Source organism: Cynocephalus volans, chromosome 3 (assembly GCF_027409185.1).
Source record: "Cynocephalus volans isolate mCynVol1 chromosome 3, mCynVol1.pri, whole genome shotgun sequence".
Classification (NCBI taxonomy): Eukaryota; Metazoa; Chordata; class Mammalia; order Dermoptera; family Cynocephalidae; genus Cynocephalus; species Cynocephalus volans.
In genome coordinates, this window is record NC_084462.1 from 41,514,650 (window position 1) to 41,529,053 (window position 14,404).

Consider the following 14,404-nt stretch of genomic DNA (forward strand, 5'->3'; position numbering starts at 1 on the left):
AAAATTTTACCCATCATCCCACTCAGCAAAATAATGGCTCTCCCTTACGACAGAGGGAAGGATTGAAAATAGTCCTAATTTTATATTTTTATTTCCTGTCACCGTGGAATTAGCACAGTGCACTGAAATCATCTGTTTTGCTATCTCTTCCCCACTAGGCCTGGAGTGCGGAGTCTGTCCTTTATCTCTCAACGTCCAGGCCAACCCAGGCATGGAAGAGGTACTCAGAAAGTTTCACTGCATGAATAAATAAAAATTCTTACTGATTCCAAAAACAACTGCAGAGTGTTGCTGGTGCCATGGCCCTCACTGTTAAGCCACGGTCAGCCAGAGAGACCGTTCCTGCCATCCCTGAGCTTACAGTCTAGATGGAGGCAGACATTAATTAAAAAGTCACACAAATGCGTAATTACAACTTGTGATTGCTCTCATGTGAAGATACAGTATAAGTTATAGGAATCTAGAAGACAACGGTGTCTGAGGTGGGGGCAGCCCTGTGGGGCTTGGCCCTTCATCTGGGGGGTCTACACTAACCCCCAGGGGCTAGCATGTCAGAATGGAGTTGATTAGGGCACACTCAACTGGCGTCGCTGGAGTACTGCCTGGTGAGTGGGAGACAGACCCACACACCTGGTGTCATGAGTGTTTTGCCGACTGGTGTGTGAGAGTAGGGAAAACACATTGGCTTTTTCTACCCGTAACAGCTGGAAGCTGCAAAAGCAAGCTGAAGGAGAGGAGTCATGGCCCAATGCTCGGGTGCACCAGCAAGCGATGCTGGTCAGGGTGTGGTTCAGGGAAACCACCAGTTCAGGTTGTTCGGGGAGGGCCACCATGCTGGGGTGGAGAAGATGGGTGTTCAACAGGTGGAGTTAAGAGCATGAGATGCCAGCGCTCTGTGTGGACCATCTCCCTGGAATGCCACGCACTGACACTGGAAAGAGAAGGAGACTTAGAGAAAGTCTCATCAGGGCAGGTATAAAGGCGAGGGCCTGGCCCCACAGAAAATGCCCTGACCCCGAGAGATGAACAACCCCTCCTGGGCCTGCCCACTCTGTCCCCTGCCTGTCACTCTACCCACTGCCGGGGAAGGTGTGTGTTGCACCTGCAGCCCATCTACCAGTCCCTGGAGAGCCTGGAAACACAGACTGTCCAGTGAGGCTGCCCACTCAGCCATCCCCTCAGGCTCTGCACATCAGCCTTTCTAAGATATGAAGAGATGGGACAGCCATAAATTTATTATCAGAAATACTTCTATATCAATATCTGCATACTTTGGACCTGGTTTAACTCAACAGGTACAGACAAGACACGGGCCTCTTTGTGGAACGTATGCTCTGCATGACTGTCTTAGAGGTGGATAACTACACTGATGCTGAGTGGATGAGTGTGGACATCAGACCAAACTCAGTATTGTGCCACACAGGGGAAACTGATGCCACTAGAATCACAGGGTGGGCGGCTGGCTTTTGAGGACACTGGAAAGCAGGGGCAGAGGTGCTGTTCAGGGACATGGTGGACACCCCTCCCCCACTAAGGGGGGCAGCCTTGCCAGAGCTGAGCTATGTCCCATGGCCAGGAGAGCCTGTTATTTCTAGACACTCCCTTACATGGGGCCATGGTTGCTAGTGTACATGAGATGGCAGAGATTTCACACCCTTCTCATCTCTGACCACACCCCACCTGGCCAGAGGGGCCCATTAGTGTCTCCTTTACGAACCCAGGGGTGAAAAGAAAGCTGTTAAAGATATGGTGCCTCTGTCTTGCTCTGCATAGCTACCCACATCTGAAAATGGAAAGGTCGTTTCTAGCAGGGGTGTGTGCGTGAATGTGTGTGTGTGCACGAGCGTGTGCATGTGGTGTGTGTGAGGTGTGCATTGTGCGTGTGTGCGTGTATGTGTGGAGTGTGTGGGTGTGTATGTGGTGTGTATGGGGTGTGTGTGGTGTGTGTGTGTGATGTGTTCGGCGTGTATGAGGTATGTGGGGAGTGTGATGTGTGTGGCGTGCCTGTCATGTGTGGCGTATGTGTATGACATGTATGTGGCATGTGTGTGTGGTGTATATGTGGCGTGTGTGGTGTGGTTTATGTGTGTGGCATGTGTGTGTGTGGCGTGTATAGTGTGTGCGGTGTGTGTGGTGTCTCTGTGTGTCGTGTGTGGTTTGTGTGTGTGGCATGTGTGTGTGGCGTGTGTGTATGTGTGCTGTGTGTGGTGTGTATACGTGAGTCTGGTGTTTCACACCGCCAGTCAGTACTCCAAGTTCTGTCTGCTTAATAAATGCTGACTGCTCATTTATCCTCAGAATCATTTTTCTGTAGTTGGTGAAGAACTTACTCAAGATTAAATTATGAGGTCATTTTTCAGGTCTCTAGGTTTTTTAGGAAACTGTCTTGCCTCTTTTTATTTTTCAACTTTCTTAGAGACAAAGATTAAGCATCTTTAAGATAAGAAAGCACATAAACTCAATAACTCATCGATTTCTTGGGAAATTTTTATCTCCTTGTCCATTGATAAGGTTTCTTTGGGTAATTTGGTTTACTGTGGCTCAATAAATTAAACCAGGTATCTGAAACAAAAATAAGATCCTTAACTCTGTTTTGAGTTAGACTTAGGCACTATAACAAATCCATAACAACGTTCTTGAACATAGCAAAGAATTAAAGCTGGGATAGATTACAGTACCGCACATAAAGCATATTCCACCAGCTGACAATTCTGATTTCTGTGACCTTTAAAAATTTCTGATCAGAAAATATGTCACAATCTAGTGCTGGGTTTGACTTGGCAAAGATGACCATTAAAACTACCAGAACAACTTTTTATGTATTTAGCATTTAGTTTTTCATCTTACCTTACAAGGCCTGGACATTATTTCGTCAGGAACAGGGATCTGCAGACTTGCTCTTTAAGCAGTATTTGCCCACCATAGTCAAGGGCTTTGGGAAAGCAGACACTAAAATTCTAATTTGTAAACCCCATTTCCTGACTATTCATAATTACATGCCCATATCCAGGCCCTGTCATCAGGGAGCAGGGACATGGGTCTTGGAGGGCTGAGGCCCTCAGGGAAGCCCTGCCCAGGACTCAGACTTGCTCGGGAATCCAGCAGGAGCCCCTGACCTCCCTCTGGGCTGCAGCCCTGGCACTCACACAATCAGCGACTGGACAATGGGACTCTCCATCCTGCCGACTCTACAATTCTGCGAATCCCTGCGTGGTAAGGGAGTCACAGAATTCTGGGTCCCCTCCAAGCCCTTCCCCTGCCCTGCCCTCACCCCCATAAGAATGGAGCTGCAAACTTTATCATGTTTAGGAGACAATCAAAACCTCAAGAGAGAGGCCTGTTTGCCCCCAGGGGCTCTCTGCTGAAGAACCAGAGAATCCAGAAGTGGAGGTGATAAGGAAGGACAGAAAAGACATGGAAGGATTTTGGGGCCTCCAGAACACCAAAAGACAACCTAAGGGACGAGCAAAACAACATCGCACCATCTTCTGGATTCCAGATATGGTCCTCACCAGTCATGAAGAGGATTGATCTCTGCTCTTCTTCCCTGATGACGAACTGTGCCTGGCCAACCTTGCAGGTATCAAACGGGGGTGGGTGGCATAACGGTCAACAAAAATCTCATTAAGTCAGTATTGGTTAATTCAAACACAACTAAGATCAAAGCATTTTTGATTCCTAAGCAAGTTATATAGGATTTCCCCAGCACAAATTGAGTTTATTAGATACCAGGTATGGATATACATAATTTAATATGGAAATTCAGACATGGAGTGTTCCCAATCAGATATACAGATAGTCTGTGGAAAAGATGAACGAGTCTGCTCTAATTGCTGACCAAAAAGGAGTGAACTCTTTTGCTAAGCATCCAGAACATTTTGCAAGTGATAAGATGGGGCTCCGTGGAAATCTGTATGAAGCAGCCCTTGCCCAGAGTGCCCATGTTTGTTATGGTGCCCAAGAGTCTTAATGCTCAAAAAAGCAACACCTGGTCCCTGCAGAAGACCCCTTTACTGCAGGGACAGCCGTCAAGCACAGCTTGGCTCAAATAACTTTTGAAGCGCAATGATTGTATTAACAATGACCGCACCATTAATTACGAGAAAACTACATAATGTGGCACTTTGATCTGCACGACTCTCAGAAGAAGATGTAGCTATAATTATGAGAAGGAAGTATAAAATCATAAGCTAAAGCCTATTTAAATAGAGCACAGTGCTTGAGTTAGCATGTAAAGGTGAGAAGTCTGCTTTAGTGCTTTGAAGTATCCACATACCTCAGAAAAGAGATCTAAGACGGATATAAAATACATGTGAAACTTCACTGTAATAAACCAGCTAGAGACATGCATGGGTGAAGACGGTGACCCTACAAAGAAGAAGTCTGTTATAACCTAAGAGCTAAAAGTAGAGATACAAGGACTCAAGAAATTAACGATAAAGACAGAAAAGGCTGGGAAAGGAGCCACCCAAACTCAAGATCACGTCAAGAGCAGGGCAAAAAGGTAATACTCACTACAGAAAAGTTAGAAAGAGAGGCTTCAGAAAAACTGAGCAAAAGGAGAGGGACAAGGACAAACAAAAATGAGACAAAAAAAGACAATTAGGAAAGACAGATAAAAGTGGTCTTAGAAAAGCGCTGTTGTCCTCGAACAGAACAGAAAAAAACCCAAAGAGAAAGTTCCAGGAAAATTTTCTGAAATAAGGCAAGATGCAAACTCATGGGTTGAAAGGAAACACTGTGTATCATGGAACACTTGATAAAGATTGATCAGTATCAAGACATATCATAGTCAAGTTAATGGACTTGATCACGGAAAAGTACTAATGACATGTAGATTTTTTAAAAAGTTGCCTGGTGTCAGATAGTATGGGCTAGTTTCCACTGTAGTAACAAATATCCCCCAGATCTCAGTGGATTAAAACAATGAAAGTTTATTTCTTATTCATGCTACATGTCCAGTGTGAGTAAGGTACAGGGCTCACTGCAATAACCCAGGCTGACGGTGTAGCCACCATCTGTAATTTGCCACTTACTGTGACAGAGGGAAGGAGAGCTCCGGAGGATCTCGCACCGCAGTAAAATACTCCTGCTTGGAGGTGATACATACACTCATTAAGGTTTGTTGACTTTGCCCTCCACAACCACAGGGGACTAGGAAGTCCAGTCTTACCACATAAGGGGAAGTTGGAGAGCTATAAATATTTTGAAACAGCATTAATGACCACCACACACCTTAAAGGGAGAAAGTATTAGCTGAATTTAAGATTTTTCCTTATATAAATATTCAATGCCAAAAGAGAATGGTATGTCACCTATAAACCCCTAAGGGGAAAAAATGCTCCTCAAGAATTCTGTGTCCAGGGTGAAAACATCATGTGGATAATGATTCCAGATTCTGCTTAGGATATAGAGAGCTGGAAAGAGCATGGCCCCACCATTACAACAACAAAACAACACTGCAAATGCCCAGTTTAGGTTGAGCCCATCAGACAGCTAAGGACACAGAGCAACCAACTAACCCACATTCCAAGGAAAAGGCAGACCTTCCAAAGAGAGACATGAGCACTTACCTGGGGCGGATGCAGTCAGACAGCAGCTCTAGTGGAAAAGGTAGACAATATGCATGATCATCTAGGTAATTTAGCAGGGAGATGGAAGCAATAGGAAGAATCAAATGGAAATGCTAGAAATAAAGAATAGTCACAGACACGAAGAACCTTTGATAGATAGGGTCATCTGCAGACTCTACACAGATGAGGAAAATATGAACAAGTGGGAATGCAAGGCTGACTCACCATTCAAAAGTCAGTCCATGTCATTAACCATGCTGGCAGACTAAAGAAGACAAAGTGTAGGAACATCTAAGCAGATGCAGAAAAAGACTTAGACAAAATTCAACATGCACTCATGGTAAAAACTCTAAGCAAACTAGGAATAGAGGGGAACTTCCACAAACTGGAAAGGGGTATCTGTGAAAAACTAAGAGCTGACATTGTTCTTAATCCCTAAAACCAGGAGCAAGGCAACACTAGCATATGCTCTCCAAGATCTACTCAGCACTGCACTGGAGGGTCGAGTAGGCGCAATAGGCAAGGAAAAGAAAGAAGAGGCACCCACACTGGAATGTGTGATGGTTAATTTCAGGTGTCCATTCCACTACATTGAGAAATATCTGGAGAACTAGTAAAGCATTATTCCTGGGTGTGTCTGTGAGGGAGTTTCCAGAGGAGACTGGTATGTGAGTCAGTGGACCAAGAGGGGAAAATCCACCCTAAGCAAGGACTGCACCATCCAATCGGCTGAGGGCCCGCGTAGAACAAAGACAAGAGAAAGGCTAATTCATTCTCTTTCTCCTGGAGCTGGGACACCCTTTTTCTCCTGCCCCTGGACATCAGAACTCCAGATCTTCTGGCCTTTGGACTCTGGGAATTACACCAGCACCCTCCCCATACCCCCGACCCTGGGTTCTCAGGCCTTCTGCCTCAGACTGAGAGTTATACCACTGGCCTCACTGGTTCTGAGGCTTTCCAACTTGGACTGAGCCATGCTAACAGTGTTCTAGGGTCTCCAGTTCGCAGATAGCCTGTCGTGGGACTTCTCAGCCTCCCTAATTGCATGATCCAATTCCTCTAATAAATCTCTCATGTATCTGTATCTGTCCTATTGGTTCTGTCTCTCTAGAGAACTCTAGTACAGAATGGAAGATGTAAAACTGCCTCTCTTTACGTATCATATGATTGTTGATACAGAAAATCCACAAGAATCCATAAAAGATCTACTAGAACTAATAAGTGAGTTTAACAAGATCAGTAGCAAAAATCAAACTTCTATATACTCGCAATGAATGAGACAATTTAAAAGAACCATTAAGATAGCACTAATAAATATGAAATACTGTAGGCATAAGTATTATAAAATGTTTCTCCACATACTGAAAACATGTATATACTGAAAGCTATACAACACTAATGAAATAAAAGAAACACTGATGAAATAAAAGACCTAAATAAATGGAGATCTTTGTCATGAATATGTCGATTCCCTTCAAAGTGATGTACGAGTATGGATTTGACACAATCTCAATCAAAATCCCAGTAAGATTTCTATAGAAATTGACAGGCTCACTATAAAATTTATATGGAAATGCAAAGGAACTAGGGCAGCCAAAAAATTTTTTTGGAGAACAACAAAGTTACAAAACAGTAATAAACAGATGCTCACTTCCAACAGCCCCTTGTCTTCTTGATTTCAATTGAAACCCAGCCTTCTGCTCCCTGCAAGGCCATTCCTCCCTCTACAGGACCTCAGCTGGTGGGCAGGGGCAGGCTGCCTCTTCTCCTAACACCTAAGCCACTGCTGCTACCTTCAGACCACTGGCCTCTCACCTCAGTTATAAACCCTTCCTCCCTTGAGCCCCACCCATGCCACCGGCTCTGACAGTCCTTATTTCTAATTAAGTTTTTTACACAACTCATTAAGAACTTTGGTGTCATCTTTCTTTGCCTTCGTCTCTCACCACGGTCCTGGGCAGTGTGAACACCCATGGGGATGGGCCACTCAGCGAGGCTCTCCAGCCTGACTTGAATTGCTCAACCTCAGCATCCTCCACTTCATCCATTTAGGCTACCCTGGTTTTCTCATCAAGGTACTAGAACAGTGAATGTAGGTAAGCCTTCAAGGCCCCAGTTCACCCTCAGACCGAGTCTGCATTCTTAGACATAGTGCCGTTTTCCAACACCAGCATTATCTTTCAAGCCATGGTCACCTCCTCAGGGGCTAGAGATGCATGAAAATGGGTCCTGGGTCCAGTTGAGTAAAGGTATCCAGGAGAACTCCAAGGCCCTGGGGGAGCAGGCCAAATACCCTCACCTGTCAACCAAGAAGTGAGAGGCGACTTACAGGCCTAACTGCAGCCTCTGGTCTCCAGAGCCAAAAGATTCCCTGGGGACTTGTCAGCTCTTTCAGGGAGGGGGTGACTGCACTGTTAATTACAATTACCTATTATCTTATTATGTTCTTTAAATATGGAAAGAAAATGTGCCCAGGTTGAAGAGGTAACTTAGGAGTTGTCAGCATGAGATCTCAGAGCGACCTATGGCCCTGGCATGTGGGGGGCAGGCACTGTGGTCATGTGTAATACAGGAGAGTAAGAAATGCCTAGTACCCTAACAAGATGAGCCCTGCAGTGTTGTGGATCTGGGTTCCTCCATCCTGTTGGATTTGTCACTCTGGTGGGCTGCTGGGACCACTGGACTCAGACCATTCCTCCAACAAGGCAGCTGCTGGGGAGCCAGGCCGTGCCCACTATGTGGATTAGGCGCATCCCCTGCACACCTCTGCTTCTTCACCCACTGGTGACAGCCCCCGGAAGACTAATCCCAGGCACTCAATTCCAGAGGGCAACCTTCCTGCCTTCCTCCCAGATTTGAGGTGGCTCTCTTTGGAGCCCGGTGGCTCTCTTTGGAGTTTCAGTTCTTCACACACATACTAGGGCTCCCTCCCTACTGTAAATACATTTACCACAAACCAACCTCTGACCACGCCTGATCTTCTTAAAAAGTGTTAGCACAGTTTTATATGGGGGAAGAGAAGAATTGGATTCATTGTTCATGTGTATTTTTAAGAGGCCAATTCTGGTTCTCAGGAATACAAAAACACTGGTAGGAAGAAAAAAAAAAGGAATAATACAAATTGAGTATCATCTGAAATTCTTGGGAACAGAAGTGTTTTGGATTTTGGTATATTTGCATTACACTTACCATTTGAGCATCCCAAATCCAGAAATCCAAAATCTGAAATGCTCCAATGAGCAATTCCTTCGAGTGTCATGTTGGTGCTCAAAAATATTTCAGATTTTAGAGCATTTCAGATTTTGGATTTTTGGAAGTGGGATACTCAACCGCTATAACACAACAAATTTTCCATGCCATTTTTTTTTTTTTTAAAGATCAGATGCTATACATGAGAATAGATTGCTATGGGAGATTGTAAAATTTCTTTCTCCAACTATCTTTTAAAAAGCAAAATAAATAACCATCTGTTCCCCAATGGCGTAACAGCAAAATGTCAGAAAAGCAGTAGAATGCACCACATCCTCATTTGTAAGGACCTCTTTCGACCATTCGCGTAAGTCAGAGGCAAGAAAATGAAATGGTGAAAATGGAAAACAAGATCCAGAAAGCGACACCCTCAAAATGAAAATCTACAGTCCTTTAAAACATTCTCCGGAAAGATCTTCCCTCTTGCATCAAACCTACCTGAATGATTAAGAGCTGAAAGGAATCTACAGGTTAGCCCACCTTCCTACAGTGACTGTAAGGCATGGGATGGAATGCATGCACAAGCAGCGCCCGCGGCGTCACCTTCAAGGTCAGCCTCACAGCGTTGCAGTTCTCCTGCAGCGGGTTCAGTTTCAGCGTCTCCCCGAGGTTGCTGCAGCCGGACGACTGGTGCTGCAGCTCACAGCAGACACACACCTCCACACTGTCAAACTTAATCTAGACAGAGGAACACAGACAGACCTCACCATTAACACTGGCATTCAGCCCTTATGGACGCTGGGTGACACAATTAAGAACACATGAACATGGCTCAGTTCAAAGCATTCTGTTTCATTATCTTCAAGCAATAAAGCAAAAATGATTTCTATTAACAAAGGCCACGAAGGACACCATCAGGAACGACTTCAAATTCCTACTTTAAAAGCAATAAATAAGAACAAAAAAACACACTTGAAGAAGCCTAACCTGTAAGTTAGAGAAAATTGCACATGAATTACAGAAAGAGGATAAAAGTAAATAAACTGAAAATCACTCGTATTGACTTATGCATGGAGAAGTGTTATCACAGCTCTGTGCCGTGATTCATTCTCCTCCCTCAGTCAGAAATTTCCTGTCTCACTTGCTGTCCGAGCAAACTCCTACTCATCCATCAATACCCAACTCCAGCTCCATCCTTGTGGCCTGGTCTGGTTTCCCTGGCCATACCTCTACTGGCGACCTATTTTATCCAGCTGCAATGACACATTTATCACCACAGTATTCACCATGACAATGAGTTGTAGGTGTTCAATAAATGCTAAATAAGTAAAAACAGCTTGGAAAATTGAAAACCAAGGAAGGACAGAAATACATTCCAAGCATTTTAAAAAGCAGTGCTGGACAAAAAGAGAATACGAGAGTCTCAGTGACAGGAAAGAGAACAGAGTTACCAGTGCCTGAGAGTAAAGCAGGTTTAAAAAAAAAAGTCCTAGATGTAAAATTACTAAAAAGAAAATCAGTAAAACCTATACAATTTTATTCAAAATAGCTTATAATAGGAAACAAATTATTTCCTTAGACTAGGAGGTGCCCTACTTTTCAAGAAATAAGAATAAATGCTTTATACCAGCTAACTCAAAGTGCAAATATTTTTCAGACAAATATTGACCATTCTTAACTGTAACAAACGATTTTTCATCGCATGAAGTATTGCCAAGGGTGATGCTATAAAACTTCCACGTATCAATTTGTCTGCCACTTGTAACTGGAGGTGGGGAAACACAGCATCCTCCCAGCCAAGAAACATGCAGATCCTCACTCGAGGAGCTGCTCCCCTGCATGGAGCCCAGAGGTGCCCTTGCAGGTGTGGAGCCCTTCCGTCACTTTCCTAGTTTATCCCTCTTGCCTTTTGTTATTTGCCTGAACTGTGCTGGCCAGAAAAACACATACGAACCAATCCTTGTCACTGTTGTCCTGCAGGCTCTTTCATTCTTCTGACAGAATAATTAAGAACTGCATCAATAAGTAGAACCATGTGATTTATCTTCTTTAGCCTGTTAATATGGTGGATTAAATTGGTTGATTTTTGAATATTAAACCAGATAGTATCCCTGGAATAAACCCCTCTTGGTAATGATGCATAATTTTTTTTTTATACATGCTGAAATTTGTTTGCTATTATTTTGTTAAGGATATTTGCATCCGTATTATTGTGGGATACTGGTCTGTAGTTTCCTTTTTCTATACTGTCATATTTTGGTAGCATGATATTACTACTTCCATAAAATCAACTGGGAAGTACTCCCTTCTCTTCTGTTTTCTGGAAGAAATTGTGTAGAAATGGTGTTAATTCTTTAAATGTTTGGTAGAATTCTGCAGGGAAACCATCTGGGCCTGGAGATTTTGTTTTTATGAGTTTTACAATTATAAACTCAATTTTCTTAATAGTTATAGGGCTATTCAAATGATCTACTTCACATGTGTGAATTACGGCAGTTTGTATTTTTCAAGGAATTGATCCATTTCATCTAAGTTATTAAGTTTATTTGTGTAGAATTGTTTATATTATTCCCATATTATCCTCTTGATGTCTGCAGGGCCTGTTGTTATAGCATGTTTCATTCCAGCTATTGGTATTTGTGTCTTGTCTTTCTTTCCTGCTAGAGGTTTGTCGATTTTCTTGATCTTGTCAAAGAACCAGCTCCTTTTTCATTAATGTTTTTCAATTGTTTTTTCTGTTTTCCATTTTATTGATTTCTCCTCTTAAATTTATAAAATCCTTTCTTCTGCTTACTTTGGATTGATTTTGCTCTTCTTTATCTAATTTCTTTTTTTATCTTTTAAAATTTTATTTATTAATTGATAAATAAGTGTATATATTATGTACTTATGGGGTACATTGTAATGTTTGAGAATGTCTGCATTGTGAAATAATTAAATCAAGCTAATTAACACATCTATTACCTCACAAATTTATCACTTTGTGTGGTGAAAAATTTTAAATCTACTCTTTTAGGGCCTGCCCCGTGGCTCACTTGGGAAGAGTGCGGCGCTGGTAGCGCTGAGGCCGCGGGTTCGGATCCTATATAGGGATGGCCGGTGTGCTCACTGGCTGAGAGTGGCACAGACAACACCATGCCGAGGGTTGCGATCCCTTAACCGGTCAAAAAAAAATCTACTCTTTTAGCAACTCTGAAAAAATGATGCATTGTTATTTTAGTCACCAGTCTGTGCAATAGATCACTAAAGCTTGTTCCTCCTGTCCAACTGAAACTGTACACCTACCCTTTGATTAAAATCTCCGCTTTCCCCATCCACTCCCCTTCCCTGGCTTTGGGTAATCACTAGTCTTCTCTCTAATTCTGTCAGGTCAACTTTTTTAGATTCCACATATGAGCAAGATCATGCAGTATTTGTCTTTCCATGCCTGGCTTATTTCATTTAGTATAATGTCCTCCAGGTTCATCCATATTGTTACAACTGACAGAATTTCCTTCTTTTTTAAGGCTGAACAGTATTCTCTTGTTACACATACCACATGTTCTTTATCCATTTGATGTCGGAGGTAGGGTCTGGGGGACCCAACAGTCAGCCTCAACCCACCCAGTCCTCTTACCAGGTTCTTGACTCCACCACAGGAAAAAATCCAAGGGCAGAGTCACAGTAGAAAGTGAGAACAAGTTTAGGATAACAGATAAGAAATACAGGTTCCACAGAAAGAGTGCAGCATAGCTCCAGAGACCCAGCAGGGCCCACACCAAGTCTGACACAAAAGCAAGAAAAACATACTTAGAGTTCAGTGCAGAGTGCAGGCTGGCTCAAGAGAGTGAGCAGCAACTTACTGGAAGTTAGTTAGATACAGAGTTAATTATACACACCTCAGCCAGGGAAGTGCACTTGCCTCCAGGAAGTGAGCAAAGACTCTGCTTTTGGCTGAGACTTGGCTTCTATAGTTTTTCTACCTAGTGAATATTCAATTAAAGGGGTGGTTCCCAAGTGTATGCACAGAATGTTCTGTGCAATTGAACATGACTGGCCACTGGATTGCATAAGCAGGCCCCCTGTTGTCTCATTTTATGTGTTGGTGCTAAGAATAGATCTGGCAACCTTTACTCTTCACCAGGGAGAGCTCAGAGGTGGGGGCCTGAGACCTCAGGGAGTGGCTGGAAACCCAGAGGCATGTCCTGAAACCCGAGCCCTGGAAAGCTGAGCACATCCTGTATCACATTCATCCTATGATAGATACAGAAGTTGCTTCTGTGTCTTGGCTACTGTGAATAATGCTGCATTGAACATGGGAGTGTAGGTATCTCTTCGTATACTGAGTTCAGTTCCTTTGGGTATATACCCAGAAGTGGGACTGCTGGCTCATACGGTTTATTCTATCTTTACTTTTCTGAGAAACCTCCATACTGTTTTCCATAATGGCTGCGTTAATTTACATTTACACCAACAGTACACAAAGGTTCCTTGAAGTAGGAATGAGGTTACTGATCTGAGAGTTTTTCTTGTTTCTTATGTAAGCATCTAGTGCTACAGACTTCCCTCTCAGTACTGCTTTAGCTCCATCCCACATATTTTGACATGTTGTGTTATTGTTTTCATTCAGTTCTTTGTATTTATAAATTTCCTTAGAGACTTCCTCTTTGACCCATGAATTATCCAGAGGTGTGTCAATTCCACCCCACATATTTAAAGAATTTTCTAATAATAGCACAGAAAAACGTTAACGATGAGCAAAATGAAAAGACGATGGAGAGCAACCACGCAAATGTCCTGCAGTGAGAAGAGGAGAAGGCAAAGAAGAAACAGTGAATCAGCCTGTAAACAGGACTGATCACTGCTACAGTGGTTTTGGAAAACTAAGCTTTTCTTTTTTAGTTGTTTTTCTCCTACAGGTAAAGTGTCATTTTTCTGTGGCTACTTTAAGATTTTTTCTTTGTGTTTGGTTTTCATAAGTTTCACTATGATGTATCTTGACGTGGATTTCTTTGGGTTTATCCAGTTTGGGCCCACACAGCTTCTTGAATTAGTAAATTAATGTCTTCTGCCAAATTTGGAAAGTTTTCAGCCATTATAATTCTGAGTACTTTTTCAGCCTTGCCTTTTTAAGCCTCTCCTTCTGCAGTTCCAGTGATGTGAATGTTAGACCATAAGTCCCCAAGGCCTTGTTTATTTATTCGTTTTATTCAGTCTATTTTTCTCTCTGTTGTTCAGTTAGGGAAATTTCTATTGTTCTATCTTCCTGTTCACTGATTCTTTTCTCTGGCCCCTCCATTCTGTCTTTGAGCCCATCCACTGAGTTTTTATTGTATTTTGGAGTTCTAAAATTTCCATTTGGTTCTTTTTTATGTGTTCTGTTGCTTTCCCAAGGCTTTCTATTTATTCACTTGTCTCGAGTGTTCATATTTACCAGTTGAAGCATTTTAATCATGGACTGTAGATGAACATGTGAAAGTCAAAACAGTAAACGGTGAGAAGACAGTATAGAAGAATACCTTCATGTTTATGGCACAGAAGAACATTTCTTAAACATGGCTCAAAATGTGTTGATCATAAACAGATGACTGATGTGTTTGACTATCTGAAATAAAAAATTTCTCTCAAAGGATACCCACAAGAGAGTAAACAGATGAGTTTGC

At 42.8% G+C, this 14,404-nt stretch overlaps 1 protein-coding gene across 2 annotated transcripts in view; it reads right to left on the reverse strand.

Annotated features, from left to right (window-relative positions):
- Positions 1-14,404, reverse strand: part of ENTREP2 (endosomal transmembrane epsin interactor 2) — a 383,296-nt gene that overhangs the window by 51,312 nt on the left and 317,580 nt on the right. The window contains exon 4 of one of the 2 annotated variants that reach the window (XM_063091944.1): positions 9,366-9,500. The exons of the other annotated variant lie outside the window; for it this stretch is intronic. Coding sequence (XP_062948014.1) covers positions 9,366-9,500 — 135 coding nt within the window. The remainder of the gene's footprint in view (positions 1-9,365; positions 9,501-14,404) is intronic. 2 annotated transcript variants of the gene reach the window in all.